At 50.6% G+C, this 21,062-nt stretch overlaps 1 protein-coding gene across 1 annotated transcript in view; it reads right to left on the reverse strand.

Moving 5' to 3' along the window:
• The window catches only part of LOC122548117 (unconventional myosin-VIIa-like), a 563,326-nt gene that overhangs the window by 499,428 nt on the left and 42,836 nt on the right, over nt 1-21,062 (reverse strand). Inside the window, exons 2-7 of the mRNA XM_087993862.1 lie at nt 15,513-15,626; nt 14,259-14,411; nt 9,204-9,388; nt 5,630-5,751; nt 2,504-2,646; nt 677-790 (exon numbers count right to left, since the gene is read on the reverse strand). Of these exons, the coding sequence (XP_087849988.1) occupies nt 677-790; nt 2,504-2,646; nt 5,630-5,751; nt 9,204-9,388; nt 14,259-14,411; nt 15,513-15,626 (831 nt within the window). The remainder of the gene's footprint in view (nt 1-676; nt 791-2,503; nt 2,647-5,629; nt 5,752-9,203; nt 9,389-14,258; nt 14,412-15,512; nt 15,627-21,062) is intronic.

Here is a 21,062-nt window from a genome sequence, read left to right on the forward strand (position 1 = left end):
ATGGTTCCATTGACAGGAGGGTTTGAGTTATAAGGAGAGGCTGGATGGCTGGAACATTTGTCACTGGAGTGTAGGAGGCTGAGGGTTGACCTTATAGAGGTTTATAAAATCATGAGGGGGAATTGTTGACATGAATAACCATGGTCTTTTTCCAAGGGTAGGTGAGTCCAAAACTGGAGGCCATGGGTTTAAAGTGAGAGAGGGTAGATTTAAAAGGGTACAGAGGGGAAACTTTTCACGCAGAGGGTTGGTGCATGTATGGAATGAGCTGCCAGAGGAAGTGATAGAGGTGGGTACAATTACAACATTTAAAAGGCTTTTGGATAGTTGCATGGATAGGAAAGGTTTCGGGGAATATGGGCCAAATGCAGGCAAATGGGACGGGTTCAGTTAGGATACCTGGCAACCCTGGATGATTTGGACCAAAGGGTCTGTTTCTGTGCTGTACGACTGCAAGACATTATGCCTAAGAGTCTTGTCCCTTTCAGAGTTTAAGACACAGTAAATAAAGAGAGATAACAATGTAAGTTAAATCTTAAATGTCTGATACACCCTTACTAGAAATTGGAATCCTTACTAGACGTTCCCTGGACCTGCATGAAGCTGTGTCATTGTGTTAGTGTGATATGTTTCAGTGCAATGGTGGGTAAGTACACCTTAATACAGCGTATCTCACCATCGTCAGATAGTCAAACTCATGTGCTGTGCCTAGACTGAGGAGTTTCTTCTGCTCTGTGTTCATCCCCATCAGTATACTGTAGAAAATGTGATAGTTTCTCTCATCTGCAGCCTGAGGAACAGAGAACACCATTCAATAAATGATTCTATCAAACAGCAAAGTAAGTGCCAACCTAATGTTTTAGCCATGAAGAGTGGTTCTTATTTACTTTATATTTCCTCATTGAGCACATACCATGACCCACTGCTTTTGCCATTGACTACTCCACTGTATAATCTGATGGTCTAGTATAGCAACCTGCCCACAAAAAAAAACAGTCAAGGTGCAACTCAACTCAACAATGCACATCCCCACAGTTACCCTTTGACCTGTTCAACTGCACCTGGTCCCAGTCTGAAGCAACATTGCTTCCCCCCCACCCCATCACCCCCATCCCTACTGGTGTGCCCCATGGAGCCCCCATTCTGCAGCAGTGACTCTCTCCCTGAGCACAACTCTTTCTTTGGGGGTGGGGGTGGGGTGCAGGGTTACCCACAACAAATCCCCTCCCAAACGCTTGGTAAATTGGCCAGATTGTTAACAGCCCGATTTAAAGGCCATAATTGACATATTTAGTATGCAGATAAGACCCAGGCCCAATCTCTGTCCATCCCATCATGGGTCCCTCCAACTCTACTGGTCCTTACACCCATCCCCCCCTGATTTGGCCCAGTAATATTTTGCCCATTATGCCTTTATATCTGGTAATGTCTTTGTGTAACCGATGCCTCTCAATGTATTTCTTTGACTTTTCTTGCATGGGATGTGGCCAAGGTGGCAAGGCTGCCCATCCCTAGCTGCTATTTAAATGATAGGCCTCTAGACCATTTCAGAGGGCAGTTAAGAGTCAACCACATTGCTGTGGGTCGAGAGCCACATGTAGACCAGACTGAGTAAGAATGACAGGTTTCCTCCCCTAAGGAACGTGAGTGAATGGGTTTTGTCCATTGGCTGCTGTTAGATTAGCCCTTTATTCCCCTTTAAAACAGAATTCAAATTTCACCACCTTTTGCCATGCTGGGATTCTCCACAACCACCTGAAGGAGCAGTGCTCCGAAAGCTAGTGCTTCCAAATAAACCTGTTGGACTATAACCTGGTATTGTGTGATTTTTAACTTTATACACCCCAGTCCAACACCAGCATCTCCAAATCATGGATGCAAACCCACATCCTAATGTCTCTAACAACTGGTTCTAGAACAAGAGTGATAGCTCTGATCTCCAGGCCTGCGTGCCCACAATCTGGGCCTGTGGTTTGGCAGTGTCGCTAACCCCACTGATGGACAGGGCATCAGATGCAATGGGCCTCCATCAGTGAGTCTGTGAGCCACTCACACACACCAAAATATCCTGTTCACCAGGGGATTCAGGACCAGTATATTGAAGACTTGTTTCGGCGGAAATGACAAATTTATAGAAGCGTAGCAAACGTGAGGCCATTCAGCCCATCATGCTTGCAGGTCTTCAGCAGACCAAAACCCCCGACCCGGCCAACACAATCCTTACCGCCATTGCCCTGGAATTTGATTCACTGTCAAGTGTTTATACCTCGGGCTGTGGGAGGTGGACTGGCTGCTTTGATGGACATTACTATGAAGGGTTAACAATGCTAAAAGAGGAACTGGCTTCCTCACCATGCTGAGACAACATTCCCAAACCAACAACTGGACAGTGAGTGACTCTGAGAGAGTCTAATCCTGGCCATTGGCTCAGTTGTAATTTTACTTTGGGTTGTGGGAGCCAGTGTTAAATTGGAACTGCCCTGACCAATCACGGGGCACTCACCAATTGGCAGACTCGGGACTTCTCCAGTAAATACTGCTCAATCTTTGCACCCTCGATAATTCCATCATCGCTGAAGTAGATTTCAACATATTTCCCAAAGCGGCTGGAATTGTCATTTTTTACAGTTTTTGCATTTCCAAAAGCTGTGAAAGGAATGGTGTTAAAGGCAGTTTGAGACAAACAGGATCATCGATAGTATCTGGTCAGCAGTCTCACAGATTGACTATCAGTCAACAGCAAAACAACATAAAGGTACCATTCATGGATCTGTCCCCCTGGAACCGCCTGCCACATAGAATATTCCCCTGGAACTACCCCGCCATCTGGAACTACCCACCATTTGGAACTGTCCCCAATGGGGAACGGAGTCCTGTGAGGAACTGTCCCCCATGAGGAAATGTCCCCCCTGGGGAACGGTGTCCCGTGAGGAACTGTCCTCCATGTGGAAATGTCCCCCCTGGGGAACGGTGTCCCGTGAGGAACTGTCCTCCATGTGGAAATGACCCCATGGGGAACGGTGCCCTGTGAGGAACTGTCCCCCATGAGGAAATGTCCCCCCTGGGGAACGGTGTCCCGTGAGGAACTGTCCTCCATGTGGAAATGACTCCATGGGGAACGGTGCCCTGTGAGGAACTGTCCCCGGTGGGGAACGGTGCCCTATGAGGAACTGTCCCCCATGGGGTAATGTGCCCTGTGAGGAACTGTCCCCCATGGGGTAATGTGCCCTGTGAGGAACTGTCCCCCATGGGGAACGGTGCCCTGTGAGGAACTGCCCCCATGGGGAACGGTGCCCCGTGAGGAACTGTCCTCCATGTGGAAATGACCCCATGGGGAACGGTGCCCTGTGAGGAACTGTCCCCCATGGGGAACGGTGCCCTGTGAGGAACTGTCCCCCATGGGGTAATGTGCCCTGTGAGGAACTGTCCTCCATGGGGAACGGTGCCCTGTGAGGAACTGTCCCCCATGGGGAACAGTGCCCTGTGAGGAACTGTCCCCCATGGGGAACGGTGCCCTGTGAGGAACTGTCCCCCAGGTGGAAATGTCCCCCATGGGGAACGGTGCCCTGTGAGGAACTGCCCTCCAGGTGGAAATGTCCCCCATGGGGAACGGTGCCCTGTGAGGAACTGTCCCCCAGGTGGAAATGTCCCCCATGTGGAACTGTCCCCCATGGGGAACGGTGCCCTGTGAGGAACTGTCCCCCAGGTGGAAATATCCCCCATGGGAAACGGTGCCCTGTGAGGAACTGTCCCCCAGGTGGAAATATCCCCCATGGGGAACGGTGCCCTGTGAGGAACTGTCCCCCAGGTGGAAATGTCCCCCATGGGGAACGGTGCCCTGTGAGGAACTGCCCTCCAGGTGGAAATGTCCCCCATGGGGAACGGTGCCCTGTGAGGAACTGTCCCCCAGGTGGAAATGTCCCCCATGTGGAACTGTCCCCCATGGGGAACGGTGCCCTGTGAGGAACTGTCCCCCAGGTGGAAATATCCCCCATGGGAAACGGTGCCCTGTGAGGAACTGTCCCCCAGGTGGAAATATCCCCCATGGGGAACGGTGCCCTGTGAGGAACTGTCCCCCAGGTGGAAATGTCCCCCATGGGGAACGGTGCCCTGTGAGGAACTGCCCTCCAGGTGGAAATGTCCCCCATGGGGAACGGTGCCCTGTGAGGAACTGTCCCCCAGGTGGAAATGTCCCCCATGTGGAACTGTCCCCCATGGGGAACGGTGCCCTGTGAGGAACTGTCCCCCAGGTGGAAATACCCCCCATGGGGAACGGTGCCCTGTGAGGAACTATCCCCCAGGTGGAAATATCCCCCATGGGGAACGGTGCCCTGTGAGGAACTGTCCCCCAGGTGGAAATATCCCCCATGGGGAACGGTGCCCTGTGAGGAATTGTTCCCCAGGTGGAAATATCCCCCATGTGGAACTGTCCCCCATGGGGAACGGTGCCCTGTGAGGAACTGTCCCCCAGGTGGAAATGTCCCCCATGTGGAACTGTCCCCCATGGGGAATGGTGCCCTGTGAGGAACTGTTCCCCAGGTGAAACTGTCCCCCATGGGGAACGGTGCCCTGTGAGGAACTGTCCCCCAGGTGGAATATCCCCCATGGGGAACGGTGCCCTGTGAGGAACTGTCCCCCATGGGGAACGGTGCCCTGTGAGGAACTGTCCCCCAGGTGGAAATGTTCCCCATGGGGAACGGTGCCCTGTGAGGAACCGTCCCCCATGCAGAACCGTCCCCATGCAGAACCATCCCCCATGCAGAACCGTCCCTCTGTGTGCAACTGTCCTCCATGTAGAACTGTCCTCCTCGAACTATCCCCCATTTGGAGCTGTACCCCATGTGGAACTGTTCCCCCAAGTCTAGCTATCCTCATGTTGAATTGTTCCCCTATGTGGAACTGTCCCCCAGGTCAATTTGTCCCCCTATGATACTCTCCCTCTATGAAACTATCCCCCTTTGGACTGTTCTCCCATGTCAAATTGCCCCCTTATGGAACTGCCCCCCATGGAACTGTCCACCTATGAAACTGTCCCCCTGTTGTCCTCCCCATCCAGGATCTGTCCCCAGTATGGAACCGTCTCCTTGCCAGAGTCCGCCTGTGGAACTGCCCCCCACATGGATGTGTTCCTCATCCACTCCCGCTTGCATCTGTTCTCTCCCGCTTGTAAAAGCTGCTTTATGAGGGGCAGGGAAGCAGATTGAGGGACAGAATGAGAATTTGAAACATAGATGTGACATTCACCTATCAGTCCCTAAAAGCATGAAAAACAGTAACACTAGGTTTGGACAGGTTTCCGATTGTAAATGAGGTAAGTGTACCTTGGCTACAAGGGGTTGCAGTGGCTAAAAGGCAGTGAAGTGTTGGATCAATCACGGTCATCAGTTGAAGAAGAAAGTGCCTGACGAAGGGGCATTGCTCAGAAAGCTTGTGATTTTAAATAAAGCTGTTGGACTATAACCTGGTGTTGTGTGACTTCTGACTTTGCAATCACACAACATAAGAGTCCTCACTTGTAAATTATATAGGGAGCAGGAGCTTGAACAGGTCACTCTTAGAGAGTCTGAACTCTCAGACATATCTCTCACCGCTGAGCTCTCAGTTTGATGCTTCCTGCTGTAAGTGTTACCTTCCAGAATCGGGGTGGCCTCCAGAATCTGCTGCTCGATCCACAAGTGCTGCCCACTGACTGCAGCCAGAAACTGCAGGATTAGCTTCGCACTCTCCGTCTTCCCGGCTCCCGACTCCCCACTGAAACCACAAACACTCGGTGTCATTTTGTGCTGCTTTATCATCCACTGTGCCCCACACACACACAGACAGAGAGAGAGAGAGACACACACACACAGACACACACAGAGACATGGAGAGAGAGAGAGACACACACACACAGATACACACAGAGACATACACACACATGTACAGACACACACACAGAGACATACACACACACACAGACACACACACACAGAGACACATACACACACAGACACACACACACACAGAGACACATACACACACAGAAACACACACACAGACACGCAGACACACACAGAGACATACACACACACAGACACATACACACACACAGACACATACACACAGAGACACACACACAGACATACACACACAGACACACACACACAGATACACAGAGAGAGAGAGAGACACACACACACAGAGACAGACACACACACGCACAGACACACACACACAGACACATACACACACACGCGCACACAGAGACACACATACAAACCCTGACCTCTGCCCACCCCAACAAAGTACACCTGATACCACCCCCACCTCCAACATCACTCAGCACACAGAGACCTTGGTTAGCCGAGTAAGTTCCTAACTATAGACCACCTCTGGAAACTTCTCTTCAACCAGACAGTCCTAATTGCTCCCTTCATACAGCCCCCGTCAAGTGGCTGACTGAGACCTGTAATAATTGTATCCTTGTTATTTTGTTAAGGACATTGTTTAATTAACAATATAAAGAGGGCTTGCTGGTTCACATGAGCGTGTATGTAGGAAGCCGACATGTGTCTTTTCTGAATACAATAAATTTGATTTGATTTGATTGACTATTGTCACATGTACCTAGTTACAGCAAAAAGTTTTGTTTTGCGTGCAGTACAGACAGATCATACCATACAAAGTGCATTAGGATACTAGAACAGAGCGAGGAATACAACCTTCCAGCTGCAGAGAAGGTACACAAACAGTGAGATCAAAATTATATTAAAAAATGTTTAAAAAATCGAGGATAATATGTGCGTCTGGTCCCATACTTCATCGCAGACTTGGATTCAAATTCACAGTCATTTCCCCCTTTTGGCCCTCTCCCTATGGAGTGTGGAATCTCTTCCAAATGAAAATTTGTGTCGTGGGTTAATCATTTACCAGGTTTCTTGTTAGATTAAGTTTACTTCTAATAAACGAGTTTTATTTTTAAGTTCTGGTGGATGTCTCTTTTATTCTGGTTAGCAGCACAAAGGATAAATAGATTGACCGTTTTGGTGATAAAACAAAATAAAATATTTAGACTGGTACAGCTCATGGAGAAGTTGAGTTTGATAATTCACAAACTGCTCCCATTGGAGCACTATCTGTCCTTCGACAGTCTGAAAAATCCCCATGTGGACCGAAATTATGTGGATTCTGGGCTGTATCACAAGACTGACAGAATGTTCTGTTACAGCTCTCAGCGATTGTTGTTACCTTTTTGAACAACTTTGTTGTAGGAGTTTAATGTTCCGCGACAGATCAGGATATGTGTAATCTGAATGGATCATAGAATCCCTACAGTGGGGAGCCCTACACTATCCCATCAAGCTTACACTAACCCTCTCCCCACAGCCCCGTGGTTAATCCACCCAGCCAGCACAGTGGGTAGCATTGCTGCCTCACGGCGCCAGGGACCTGGGTTCGATCCCAGCCTCAGGCAGCTGTCTGTGTGGAGTTTGCACGTTCTCCCCGTGTCTGCGTGGGGTTTCCTCCGGGTGCTCCAGTTTCCTCCCACAGTCCAAAGATGTGCAGGTCAGGTGAATTGGCTGTGCTAAATTGACCAGTTTATCATCGTAGAATCCCTATAGTGTGGAAACAGGCCATTTGGCCCAACAATCCCACACCAATCCTCCGAAGAGTATCCCACCCAGACTCATTCCCCTACCCAAGGCAAAAGTGAGGACTGCAGATGCTGGAGATTAGAGTCAAGGGTGTGGTGCTGGAAAAGCACAGCAGGTCAGGCAGCATCCGAGCAGCAGGAAAATCAATGATGAAGGGCAAAAGCCCTTCATGAGGAATGAGGCTGGGAGCTGAAAATGTGTTGCTGGAGAAGCGCAGCAGGTCAGGCAGCATCCAGGGAACAGGAGAATCGACGTTTCGGGCATAAGCCCTTCTTCAGGAATGAGGCTGGGAGCCTTGGAGGGAGAGATAAATGGGAAGGGGTGGGTCTGGGGGGAAGGTAGCTGAGAGTGCAATAGGTGGATGGAGGTGGGGGTAATGGTGATAGGTCGGAGAGGAGGGTGGAGTGGATCGGTGGGAAGGAAGATCGACAGGTCGGACAGGTCCTGAGGGCGGTGCCGAGTTAGAAGGTTGGGCTGGGGTAAAGTGGGGGGAGGGGAAATGAGGAAACTGGTGAAATCCACATTGATGCCGTGTGCTTGGAGGGTTCTGAAGCAGAAGATGAGATGTTCTTGCTCCAGGCATCGGGTGGCTAGGGTATGGTGATGGAGGAGGCCCAGGACCTGCATGTTCCTGGTGGAGTGGGAGGGGGAGTTGAAGTGTTCGGCCACGGGGCAGTGAGGTTGGTTGGTGTGGGTGTCCTGGAGATGTTCCCTGAAGCGCTCTGCAAGTAGGCGTCCTGTCTCCCCAGTGTAGAGGAGACCACATCGGGAGCAACAGGTAAAATAAATGACATTTGTGGATGTGCAGGTAAAACTTTGATGGATGTGGAAGGCTCCCTTGGGCCTTGGATGGAGGTGAGGGAGGAGGTGTGGGCACAGGTTTTGCGATTCCTCTGGTCCCTAACCTACACATCCCTAGATTAGATTCCTTACAGTGTGGAAACAGGCCCTTCGGCCCAACAAGTCCACACCGACCCTCTGAAGAGTAACCCACCCAGACCCATTTCCCTCTGACTAATGCACCTAACACTACGGGCAATTTAGCATGGCCAATTCACCTGACCTGCACATCTTTGGACTGTGCAAACTCCACCCAGACAGCTGCCTGAGGTGGGAATTGAACCTGGGTCTCTGGCACTGTGAGGCAGCAGTGCCAACCACTGTGCCACCGTGCTGCCCTTAGAAGAAAGAATTCACACAGATTTCACATGGTAGCACAATGGCTCAGTGGTTAGCACTGCTGCCTCACAGTGCCAGACACCACACAGATAGTCGCCCGAGGCTGAAATCGAACTTGGGTCCCTGGCACTGTGAGGCAGCAGTGCTAACCACAGAGCCATAATACTGCCCAATACTGCTGGATATTCTTATTGTGACCAATCTATGTCTTTAAAACTGGAATGCCCCCCCGCTCCCCCAGGTCTGCTGTTTGTCACTCCACCAATTCACGGCCTCAATGGTCAGCAAGTCTTAGGTCCCAGAAGGCAGGGTATGGCCCTTCCATCCCCCTGAGCCCACATGAGCCATAGGTCATGGAAGTAACTGAGCCCCCTTTTTCACACTGCTCACCTGATAATGCAGCACTGGTCCTTCCTGCTCTTCCTCAAGTTGTTGTAGCAGCTGTCGGCAATGGCAAAGATGTGAGGGGGCAGCTCTCCGATGTGCCTGTTGGTGTAGAGATTGATCTGCTCGGTGGTGTACAACGGGAGCAGCTGGTATGGGTTAAGGGCGACGAGAATAGATCCGCTGTAGGTCTGATGGAGGGAAAACGTCAGAGAGCTCAGAATGGGACGTTTTCCCAGGGATCTGCAAACCCGCCCTCACTTCCTTTGCAATTTGGCTCCCAACAACAACTCAGACAGTCGGAATCAACACTTACAAAGACAGGGCTCGTCAGCATGGATTTGTTACAGGGAGATCCTGGCTGACTAATTTCATTGAGGCTTTCGAAAAGGTGATGAATATATTGATGAAGGTAGTGTAGATGACGTGGTTGACATAGGCTTGACCATGCCTTTGACAAAGTCCCACAAGGAAGGCTGGTCCAAAAGGTAAGAGTCCATGGCACCCAAGGCAAACTGGACCCAAGACTGGTTTGCAAATGGGAGGCAAAGGGTGATGGTGGAAGGTTGTTTTTGTGATTGGAAACCAGTGACCAGCTATACCACAGAGATCAGTGCTGGGACCTTGCTGTTTATTATGTTCACTAATGACTTGGATGCGAATATAGGAGGTGTAATTAGTAAGTTCGCAATTGACACAAAAATTAATGGTGCATTGATAGTGAGGAGGATGGTCTCAGGCTACAGTCTGATATCAATCAGCTGGTAAATTGGGCAGAGTAAAGGCAGATGGAATCTAATCCTGATAATTGTGAGGTGATGTGTTTTGGGAGCAGGAGAATCGATGTTTCAGGCATAAGCCCTTCTTCAGGAATGAGGAGGGTCTGCCAAGCAGGCTAAGATAAAAGGTAGGGAGGAGGGACTTGGGGGAGGGGCGTTGGGAATGCGATAGATAGAAGGAGGTTAAGGTGAGGGTGATAGACTGGAGAGGGGGTGGGGGCGGAGAGGTCGGGAAGAAGATTGCAGGTCAAGAAGGCGGTGCTGAGTCCGAAGGTTGGGACTGAGATAAGGGGGGAGGGGGAGGGGGAGGGGGAGGGGGAGGGGGAGGGGGAGGGGGAGGGGGAGGGGAAATGAGGAAGCTGGAGAAATCTGCATTCATCCCTTGTGGTTGGACGGTTCCTAGGTGGAAGATGAGGCGCTCTTCCTCCAGGCGTCGTGTGGTCAGGGTCTGGCGATGGAGGAGTCCAAGGACTTGCATGTCCTTGGCGGAGTGGGAGGGGGAGTTAAAGTGTTCAGCCACGGGGCGGTTGGGTTGGTTGGTCCGGGTGTCCCAGAGGTGTTCTCTGAAACGTTCCGCAAGTAGGCGGCCTGTCTCCCCAATGTAGAGGAGGCCACATTGGGTGCAGCGGATGCAATAAATGATGTGTGTGGAGGTGCAGGTGAATTTGTGGCAGATATGGAAGGATCCCTTGGGGCCTTGGAGGGAAGTGAGGAGGGAGGTGTGGGCGCAAGTTTTGCATTTCTTGCGGTTGCAGGGAAATGTGCCGGGAGTGGAGGTTGGGTTGGTGGGGGGTGTGGACCTGATGAGGGAGTCATGGAGGGAGTGGTCTTTCCAGAACGCTGATAGGGGAGGGGAGGGAAATATATCCCTGGTGGTGGGGTCCGTTTGGAGCTGGCGGAAATGACAAAGGATGATACGATGTATCTGGAGGTTGGTGGGGTGGTAGGTGAGGACCAGTGGGGTTCTGTCCTGGTGGCAGTTGGAGGGGCGGGGCTCAAGGGCGGAGGAGCGGGAAGTGGAGGAGATGCGGTGGAGGGCATCGTCGACCATGTCTGGGGGGAAATTGCGGTCTTTGAAGGAGGAGGCCATCTGGGTTGTTCGGTATTGGAATTGGTCCTCCTGGGAGCAGATGCGGTGGAGGCGAAGGAATTGGGAATATGGGATGGCGTTTTTACAGAGGGTAGGGTGGGAGGAGGTGTAGTCCAGGTAGCTGTGGGAGTTGGTCGGTTTATAGTCAACACAGACATTTACTATAAACCGACCGACTACCACAGCTACCTAGATTACACCTCCCCCCACCCTGCCCACTGTAAAAACGCCATCCCATATTCCCAATTCCTTCGTCTCCGCCGCATCTGCTCCCAGGAGGACCAGTTCCAATACCGAACAACCCAGATGGCCTCCTTCTTCAAAGACCGCAATTTCCCACTAGACGTGGTTGACGATGCTCTCCACAGCATCTCCTCCACTTCCCGCTCCTCCGCCCTTGAATCCCGCCCCTCCAATCGCCACCAGGACAGAACCCCACTGGTCCTCACCTACCACCCCACCAACCTCCATATACATCGTATCATCCGTCGTCATTTCCGCCACCTCCAAACAGACCCCACACCAGGGATATATTTCCCTCCCCACCCTTATCAGCGTTCCGAAAAGACCACTCCCTCTGCGATCCCTCGTCAGATCTACACCCCCCACCAACCCAACCTCCACTCCCGCCACCTTCCCCTGCAACCGCAAGAAATGCAAAACTTGCGCCCACACCTCCCCCCTCACTTCCCTCCAAGGCCCCAAGGGATCCTTCCATATCCGGCACAAATTCACCTGCACCTCCACACACATCATTTACTGCATCCGCTGCACCCGATGTGGCCTCCTCTACATTGGGGAGACAGGCCGCCTACTTGCGGAACGTTTCAGAGAACACCTCTGGGACACCCGGACCAACCAACCCAACCACCCCGTGGCTGAACACTTTAACTCCCCCTCCCACTCCGCCAAGGACATGCAGGTCCTTGGACTCCTCCATCGCCAGACCATGGCAACATGACACCTCATCTTTCGCCTAGGAACCCTCCAACCACAAGGGATGAATACAGATTTCTCCAGCTTCCTCATTTCCCCTCCTCCCCATCTTTTCTCAGTCCCAACCCTCGGACTCAGCACCGCCTTCTTGACCTGCAATCTTCTTCCCGACCTCTCCGCCCCCACCCCCTCTCCAGCCTATCACCCTCACCTTAACCTCCTTCCACCATTCCCAACGCCCCTCCCCCAAGTCCCTCCTCCCTACCTTTTATCTTAGCCTGCTTGGCACACCCTCCTCATTCCTGAAGAAAGGCTTATGCCTGAAACGTCAATTCCCCTGCTCCTTGGATGCTGCCTGACCTGCTGCGCTTTTCCAGCAACACATTTTTCAGCTCTGATCTCCAGCCCTCACTTTCTCCTGGATGCATTTTGGAAAGTCTAATAAGGGAAGGATTAATATTAGGTGCCTGGACCGTACTGAGGAACAAAGGGACATTCGTGTACATGTCCATTGATTCTGAACTTGTCAGCACAGGTAGATAGAGTAGGTACAAAGATGTTTGCTTTCATTATCCAGGGCATGGAATACAGAGCAGGGAGGTCTTGTTACAATTTTATGAGATATTGGTTAGGCCACAGGTGGAATACTGTGTGCAGTTCTGGTTATAGGAAGGAGATGATTGCACTGGAGACAGTGCAAGAGGAGATTCACCAGGATGTTGCCCAGGAAGGAAAATCTCAGTTATGAGGAGCGATAGGCTGGGTTTGTTTTCCCTGGAACAGAGGAGGGTGAGGGGGGAAATCTGATTGACATATACAAAATTATGGGACGAATAGATAGGCTAGATCATTAAAATATTCTCCCCTTGATAGATGTGTCTTAGACTAGAGGGCATAAGCTGAAGGTGAGGAGTTAGTGGTTTAGAAAGGGCCTGAGGAAAAGAATCTTTTCACCCAGAGTGTGAGAGAAATATGGAATGTACTGCCTGAGAGGGTGGTGGAGGCAACATTTAAGAAGTGGTTGAACACTTAAAATGCCTGGGCTTAGCAGGCTATGGACCAAGTGCAGGTAAATGGGATTAGTGTAGTTTGGTGTTTATTGGTCGGCATAGATATGGTGGGCTGAATGGCCTGTTTCTATTCAGTATGACTCAATGACTCCATGACTAATGTCACTGACCCACCAACAAGGGGCTGGATTCAGACTTGGGGTATCACCATAAAACTGGAGCCGCTGTGCTGCAGTGAGGTAATATCCCTACCACTGAGACAGAGGCTCCAGCTTTGAATCCCCACCAGGGCATGTTGGCCATGAAAGGAGTGTGTAGAATGCAGGATGGTCATCGGCCTGGAAGTCCTCCCGCTGTCCCAAAAGGGAAAGCAGTTCACAAAAAAATACACAATGGAGGTCAGTGTAAACCAGCAGATCAGCGAGCCACGACTTGAAGCTGTTTGTGATGGGATCCACCGGTGACAGGAACCTACCCACAAACAGGCTCCAACATTGACAGGATTTGCCACTGATGGCAACCTCCCCACTGAGAGAATTCACCCACTGCGAGGTTCCACCACTAATAGGATTTGCCATTGACGGAAACCTACCCATTGGCAGGATCCACCATGACGGTTCCACCATTGAAAACCTATTCATTGAGAGGATCCACCATTGACCGAATCTCCCATTGACAGGCACACTCACACACGCACATCTCCTGCTCCCATTCTGTCAGGCCCCCTCGCTGATGCCTCAATGATTTAAAATTGTTAAATTGTTGAAGAGGAATTCAAAGTCCTTCATGGCTTCTTTCTCCCAAACCGCCCTGACCTGAACACTCTGTGTGCGCTTCCCCCCCTCCCACCTTGTGTCACACCTCTACCTGTGGCCTCGCTTTAAGTCACCTGTTGGCTGCAGAGTACGGAAATCCCTCTGTAAACTCTGTTCTCCTCTCCCTCACCCAGTCTCTGAAACCCCGGCTCTAGACCAAGTCTCTCAGCCTCATTGCCAGTGTTCCTGCAGTTTGCTCGGACAGTCGCCTGAACAAGTACAAGCCGGTAATGTTACCCCACCACTATCGTAACACTCAGTGACCGCAGCAGGACCCCGTCTCGGTGCACTGTGGCATTTTGTTCTTACCTAGTCACGGGTTGTGGGGCGTCATTGGCTAGGCCAGCATTTATTGCCCATCCCTAACTGCTGCTGTAAGATGCAGGCCCCATTATACCTGAGGCTACATTTCTCCGGGGAGGTGGACTTACATAGATGATGTTTTCCCGATATCGGATGAGCAAGTTGTGCAATATCCCAGCTTCGTTCAAGTCCCCGATCCGGATCATGTCATCTACCCCCTTCACTGAGGTAGGGTGCATGGGGCGCACACTGTTAAAGTTCGAGGTACCAACCCACTGCTCCTAAAGGCAAAACAGAGACTGCCATGAAATCAGGCATTTTTCACAGCATGTAAAGGATAAAGGATAAATCCCTACAGTGTGGAAACAGGCCATTTGGCCCAACAAGTCCACACCAGCCCTTTGAAGGGTAACCCTCCCCCCAGACCCAATCCCCTCCCCATTACTCTACATCTACCCCTGACTAATGTGCCTAACCCACACATCCCTGAACACTATGGACAATTTAGTATGGCCAATTCACCAAACCTGCTGATCTTTGGATTGTGGGAGGAAATCAGAGCACCCAGAGGAAACCCACGCAAACTCCACACAGTCACCCAAGGATGGAATCGAACCCAGGTCTCTGGTGCAAACCACTGAGACACCGTGCTGCCCCATGTATGAGCTGCTTCCATTATATCATATTGTGTTTGTGTCAGTGTGTCTGCGTGTGTGTGTGTGTGTGAGAGAGAGAGAGTGTGTGAGTGTGTGTGCATGTGGGTATGTGTGTGAGAGTGTGTGTTTCTGTGAGTGTGTGGGTGTGTGTAAGAGTGAGCGTGTGTGTGTGAGTGAGTGAGTGTGTGGGTGTGTAGATGAGTGTGAGTGTGGGTGTAGGTGAGTGTGGGTGTGTGCGAGAGTGGGTGTGTGCATGTGGGTGGGTGTGTGTGTGTGTAGGTGAGTGTGTGTGTGAGTGAGTGTGTGTGTGTATGTGGGTGTGAGTGTGTGAGGGTGTGGGTGTGAGTGTGGTTGGGTGTGAATGTGGGTGTGTGTGAGAGAGTGTGTCTGTGTCGGTGTGTGAGTGTGTGCATTTGGGAATGGCAGTCTTTTAGACTGTAAGAAATATGAACAAGATTAGGCCATTCAACCCTCAATCCTGCTCCACCATTCAAGAGGATGATGGCCAGTCTGACATTGCTCCTGTCTACCCCCCCATCCTTCCACTGCACTTATTGCCCACCCAGGACACAGCCAAGCTAACTGAAATGTAGCCAGCGCCGACTCTCAGAGATTGGAGGCCTGTCACTCCCGAAGGAAATGGAGCAGGGACGAGGTGAGTTAAAGATGAGGGGAGCGTGCCCTGATGAAGGTGGAAATGAGTGTGGACAGAGGTTGCTGACTGACCTTTCCTTCATCATCCAATAGTAGCATCTTGCCGGAACCCATCAGCTTCACCACTGCTCCAATTGCTGCGTTGAACTCTCCTCCTGTGTTAGTTTCGAGCCACACATGATCACCCTGTAAGCAGATGGTGGTGTTACATACATTCTGACTCACAGGCAAGCACTGACCAGTGGCATGTACATTACACGTTAACCATCAATACAGAACAAAGCCAAACCGTGTTGATGCCAGGGAGCCCCTGTGCCAGACGTGTCCTTCTCCTCCGTTCCAACACTCGCTGGCTTTGCTGAAAAGACAATTATTGTCAAATCTGGCATTCATCAGGACAAACACGGGAATACCAAACGATGAACGATTGATACTCTTGGAGAATGGAGTGATGACGTTTCTCATCCTTGTGTTAGTGCTGGTGACTGCAAGGTGACAAACTCCAAGATCATGTCTTCTTTCTTTTTAGCAATACTCCTCGGTTCCTGGTGGGTGTCCATTCCTGCTGAAGGAGCGATCGAGGAATCTCTTAGAAAGGGCACAATCCCCCTCACACCTTCAGTCATTTCTGAGCTTTCTAACTAATCAAGAGCAGGGTGGGTAAGCAACATATGCAAACTGGAATCTGGAATCCACATTATAGGAGGGATGTGATAGCATGGGATAGGGTGCAGAGGAGATTTACCAGGATGTTGCCTGGGCTGGAGAGTTTCAGTTAGGAAGAGAGATTGGACAGACTGGAGTTATTTTCTTGAGAGCAGAGGCGACTGAGAGAGGACAGGATTAAGATGTATAAAATTGTGAAGGACGTGGATAGGCTAGTAGGAAGAAATCTTTCCCCTTGATGGAAAGATCAGTGAGCAAGGAGCATGGGTTTAAGGCAAAGGGACAGAAGGTTTAGAGGAGACGAGACAAAAAGGATTCCAGCCTCGGGCGACCGTCTGTGTGAATTTTTGCACATTCTCCCTGTGTCTGTGTGAGTTTCCTCCGGGTGCACCAGTTTCCTCCCACAGTCCGAAGATGTGCAGGTTAGGTGGATTGGCCATGCTAAATTGCCCTGCAGTGTCCAGAGGTGTGCAGGTTATGGGAGTTAGCAATGGGAAATGCAGGGTAATGGGGATAGGGTGGGTTTTGGTGGGATGCTCTTTGGAGGGCTGCTGTGGGCTGAATGGCCTGTATCTGAAACGTAGGGACAGTATGATTCTATAAAAGATTTTGTCACCCAGAGACTGTTGGGAATCTGGATCTCACAACCTGCAAGTGTGGGAGAAGCCGATAAACACATAAAATATTAAGATGTATAATTGTGATACCAAGGCATACAAGGCCAAGTGCTGGAAAAAAGGGATTAGAATAGTTAGGTGGTTGGTTTTGGTTGATGCAAACTCGATGGGCTGAAGAGCCTTTTCAGTGGCTCACTATGGTTCTGTCCTTGTCATTCCAAGGCAGCTGTAGCTCTGTTATTGAAGGCACTTCCTGTTTGTGGTCTCCTGATTTGTAATGGGTACATGACAATTTGGAAGCTGTCATTTCTGCCACAATCACAGGGAAGTGGCTCTCCCCGGTTTGGCCTATCACATATCACGTGGGCGGCACGGTGGCAAGTGGTTAGCACTGCTGCCTCACAGCGCCAGAGACCCGGGTTCAATTCCCACCTCAGGTGACTGACTGTGTGGAGTTTGCACGTTCTCCCCGTGTCTGTGTGGGTTTCCTCCGGGTGCTCCGGTTTCCTCCCACAGTCCAAAAATGTGCAGGTCAGGTGAATTGGCCATGCTAAATTGCCCGTAGTGTTAGGTAAGGGGTAAATGTAGGGGTATGGGTGGGTTGCGCTTCGGCGGGGCGGTGTGGACTTGTTGGGCCGAAGGGCCTGTTTCCACACTGTAAGTAATCTAATCTAAATCTAAACATCACAGGGAAGTGGCTCTCCCCGAGCTGGCCTATCACGTATCACATCACAGGGAAGTGGCTCTCCCCAGTCTGGCCTATCACATATCACATCACAGGGAAGTGGCTCTCCCCGAGCTGGCCTATCACGTATCACATCACAGGGAAGAGGCGCTCCCCGAGCTGGCCTATCACGTATCACATCACAGGAAAGTGGCTCTCCCCGAGCTGGCCTATCACGTATCACATCACAGGGAAGTGGCTCTCCCCGAGCTGGCCTATCACGTATCACATCACAGGGAAGTGGCTCTCCCCGAGCTGGCCTATCACGTATCACATCACAGGGAAGTGGCTCTCCCCAGTCTGGCCTATCACGTATCACATCACTGGGAAGAGGCTCTCCCCGAGCTGGCCTATCACATATCACATCACAGGGAAGTGGCTCTCCCCGAGCTGGCCTATCACGTATCACATCACAGGGAAGTGGCTCTCCCCGAGCTGGCCTATCACGTATCACATCACAGGGAAGTGGCTCTCCCCGAGCTGGCCTATCACGTATCACATCACAGGGAAGTGGCTCTCCCCAGTCTGGCCTATCACGTATCACATCACTGGGAAGAGGCTCTCCCCGAGCTGGCCTATCACATATCACATCACAGGGAAGTGGCTCTCCCCAGTCTGGCCTATCACGTATCACATCACAGGGAAGTGGCTCTCCCCAGTCTGGCCTATCACGTATCACATCACAGGGAAGTGGCTCTCCCCAGTCTGGCCTATCACATATCACATCACAGGGAAGAGGCGCTCCCCGAGCTGGCCTATCACGTATCACATCACAGGGAAGTGGCTCTCCCTGGGCTGGCCTATCACATATCACATCACTGGGAAGTGGCTCTCCCCGGGCTGGCCTATCACGTATCACATCACAGGGAAGTGGCTCTCCCCAGTGTGGCCTATCATGTATCACATCACAGGGAAGTGGCTCTCCCCGAGCTGGCCTATCACGTATCACATCACAGGGAAGTGGCTCTCCCCGGGCTGGCCTATCACGTATCACATCACAGGGAAGTGGCTCTCCCCGGGCTGGCCTATCACGTATCACATCACTGGGAAGTGGCTCTCCCCAGTGTAGCCTATCACGTATCACATCACAGGGAAGTGGCTCTCCCCGGGCTGGCCTATCACGTATCACATCACAGGGAAGTGGCTCTCCCCGGGCTGGCCTATCACCTATCACATCACAGGGAAGTGGCTCTCCCCGGGCTGGCCTATGACAGGGAAATGTCCTGTTATGACCCATTTGGCCAGGCAGTGGAGGGGATCCTTTCTCCTCTGATCCATGTCAGAGGAATAGCTCTCATCAATTCAGATGAACCGTGCTGCTGAGAGAGACACTCAGAGACAAACATTGACAGTGCATCCTTCTCTTTGTATCTATTCCCCACGTTACTGATTTGAGCTCTTTCCCGAAGCAGTGAGGGGTCTAATATGCTTCCCCCTTTCCTATGCCTTTAATATTATGCATTTACAGTATGTACTCATGGACTAACCTTAATTCCTTGGTCACCATAAAATCAATTGCATGAAAACACAGAGCCACATCACAGCATACTTGACACAGTAAAATCTGCTGTCTCCACAAATTGCATGTTATTTTATTAAAGGGCTTAAGGAGCAGCAGTAGGCTAGTTGAATAGGCCTTTGGTAAAAACAATGACTGCAGATGCTAGAAACCAGATTCTGGATTAGTGGTGCTGGAAGAGCACAGCAATTCAGGCAGCATCCGAGGAGCAGCGAAATCGACGTTTCGGGCAAAAGCCCTTCATCAGGAATACAGCCTTTGGGTCAGCTCTATCATTCAGGAAGATTATGACTGGTCGAGTGTGGTGTCACTCTGACTTTGCTGTCTGCACTCACTTACTCTTAGCTACAGGACATTGGTGAGGCCACTTTTAAATTACTGCATACAATTCTGGTCACCCTTCTATAGGAAGGATGTTGTTAAACTTGAGACGGTGCAGAAAAGGACATTGCCAGGATTCAAGGGTTTCAGCTATAAGGGGAGGCTGAATAGGCTGGGGCATTTTCTTCCCTGGAGTGTTGGAGGCTGAGGAGTGACCTTACAGAGGTTTATAAAATCATGTGGGGCATGGATAAGGTGAATAGCCAAGGTGTTTTACCCTGGGGTAGTGGAGTCCAGAACTAGAGGAGATTGGTTTAGGGTGAGAGGGGAAAAATTTAAAAGGGTCCTAAGGGGCAACTTTTTCACGCAGAGGATGGTACATGTAAGGAGCAAGCTGCCAAAGGAAGTGGTGGAGGCTGGCACAATTACAATGTTTAAGAGGCATCTGGATGGGTATATTAATAGGAAGGATTTAGAGGGATATGGGCCAGGTGCTGGCAGGTGGGATGAGGCCGTATTGGGATATCTGGTTGGCATGGACGGGTTGGACCGAAGAGTCTATTTCTGTGCTGTACATCTCTCTAACTCTGTGGCTCCCTTGTCTACAAAAGATCTATCTAAATCAGCCTGGAATGAATTTAAAAACCTTTGTGACCTTTCGGGAAAGGGAATTCCACATTCCAATGAACCTTCGAGAGAGAAAGAAAACATTTTCTCATCTCTGTATTAAAAGGGGGACCTCGTTTTTAAGCTCTATCCCCTAGCTTTTGTCTCCCACTCAAGAGTAATCCTCCTGGCATCCATTTATCCAGTCCTACCACAATCCTAAATTTTTGAATCTCCTCCTATTCTTCTGAACTGCAATGGGAATAGACCCAACCTGCTCAGTCTTTCCTCTTGGCAAAATGCCTTCATCCCAGGAATGATTTGAGTGAACTTTCTCTGAACTGCTTTGAAAGCAATTATATCTTTCCATCCAAACAGGAAGATCAAAACGGTACACAGTGCTCTGGATGTTGCTACACCAAGACCCTGTGGAGGTGCAGGAAATGTTTTACTTTTATATACCATTCTCCCTTGAAGTAAACACCAACATTCCATTTGCTGGGCCTGTGTATTAACAATACATGAATCGTAGAGCCCCAATTGTGTTGAAGTAGGTCATTCAGTCAATCAAGTCCACACTGACCCTCCAACCAGCATGCCACCCAGACCCCTATCCCTGTGAACCCACATTTACGTCTCACATTTTATCATAGCTAATCCACCCAGCCTGCACGTCACTGGACACCCTGGGGCAATTTAGCGTGGCCAAGCCAGCTAACCTGCAGATCTGTGGGAGGAGATCGGAGCAAACCCAAGCACTCACATGGAGAACATGCAAACTCCACACAGACAGTTGCACGAGGGTGGTATTGAACCTGGGTACTTGGTGCTGTGAGGCAGCAGTGCTAACCACTGAGTCACCCTTTAGTATGCACTAGGTCTCCCAGATCACCCTGTATCTTTCCGTTCTAGAATCTCTCTCCTTTTCAAAAGTATATCACTTTTCTAATCTTCCTGCCAAAGTGGACACTTCCACATTTCCCGACATTATACTTCAGTTTTGTTTTTGCCTGCTCACTTTGACCTGTATGTACCCCTTTTTCAGACTTCCCTTGACAACTTGCCTTCCCACCTATTGTGGTGCCATCAGCAAATGTAATGATCATATTCAGTCATCTCATCAATCATTGATAATGGATGGTACACATGAATGTACAAATCAATGAAGG

This window comes from Chiloscyllium plagiosum, unplaced genomic scaffold (assembly GCF_037043375.1).
Source record: "Chiloscyllium plagiosum isolate Xiang-an unplaced genomic scaffold, Cpla_swu_hap1 HiC_scaffold_13, whole genome shotgun sequence".
Lineage (NCBI taxonomy): Eukaryota > Metazoa > Chordata > Chondrichthyes > Orectolobiformes > Hemiscylliidae > Chiloscyllium > Chiloscyllium plagiosum.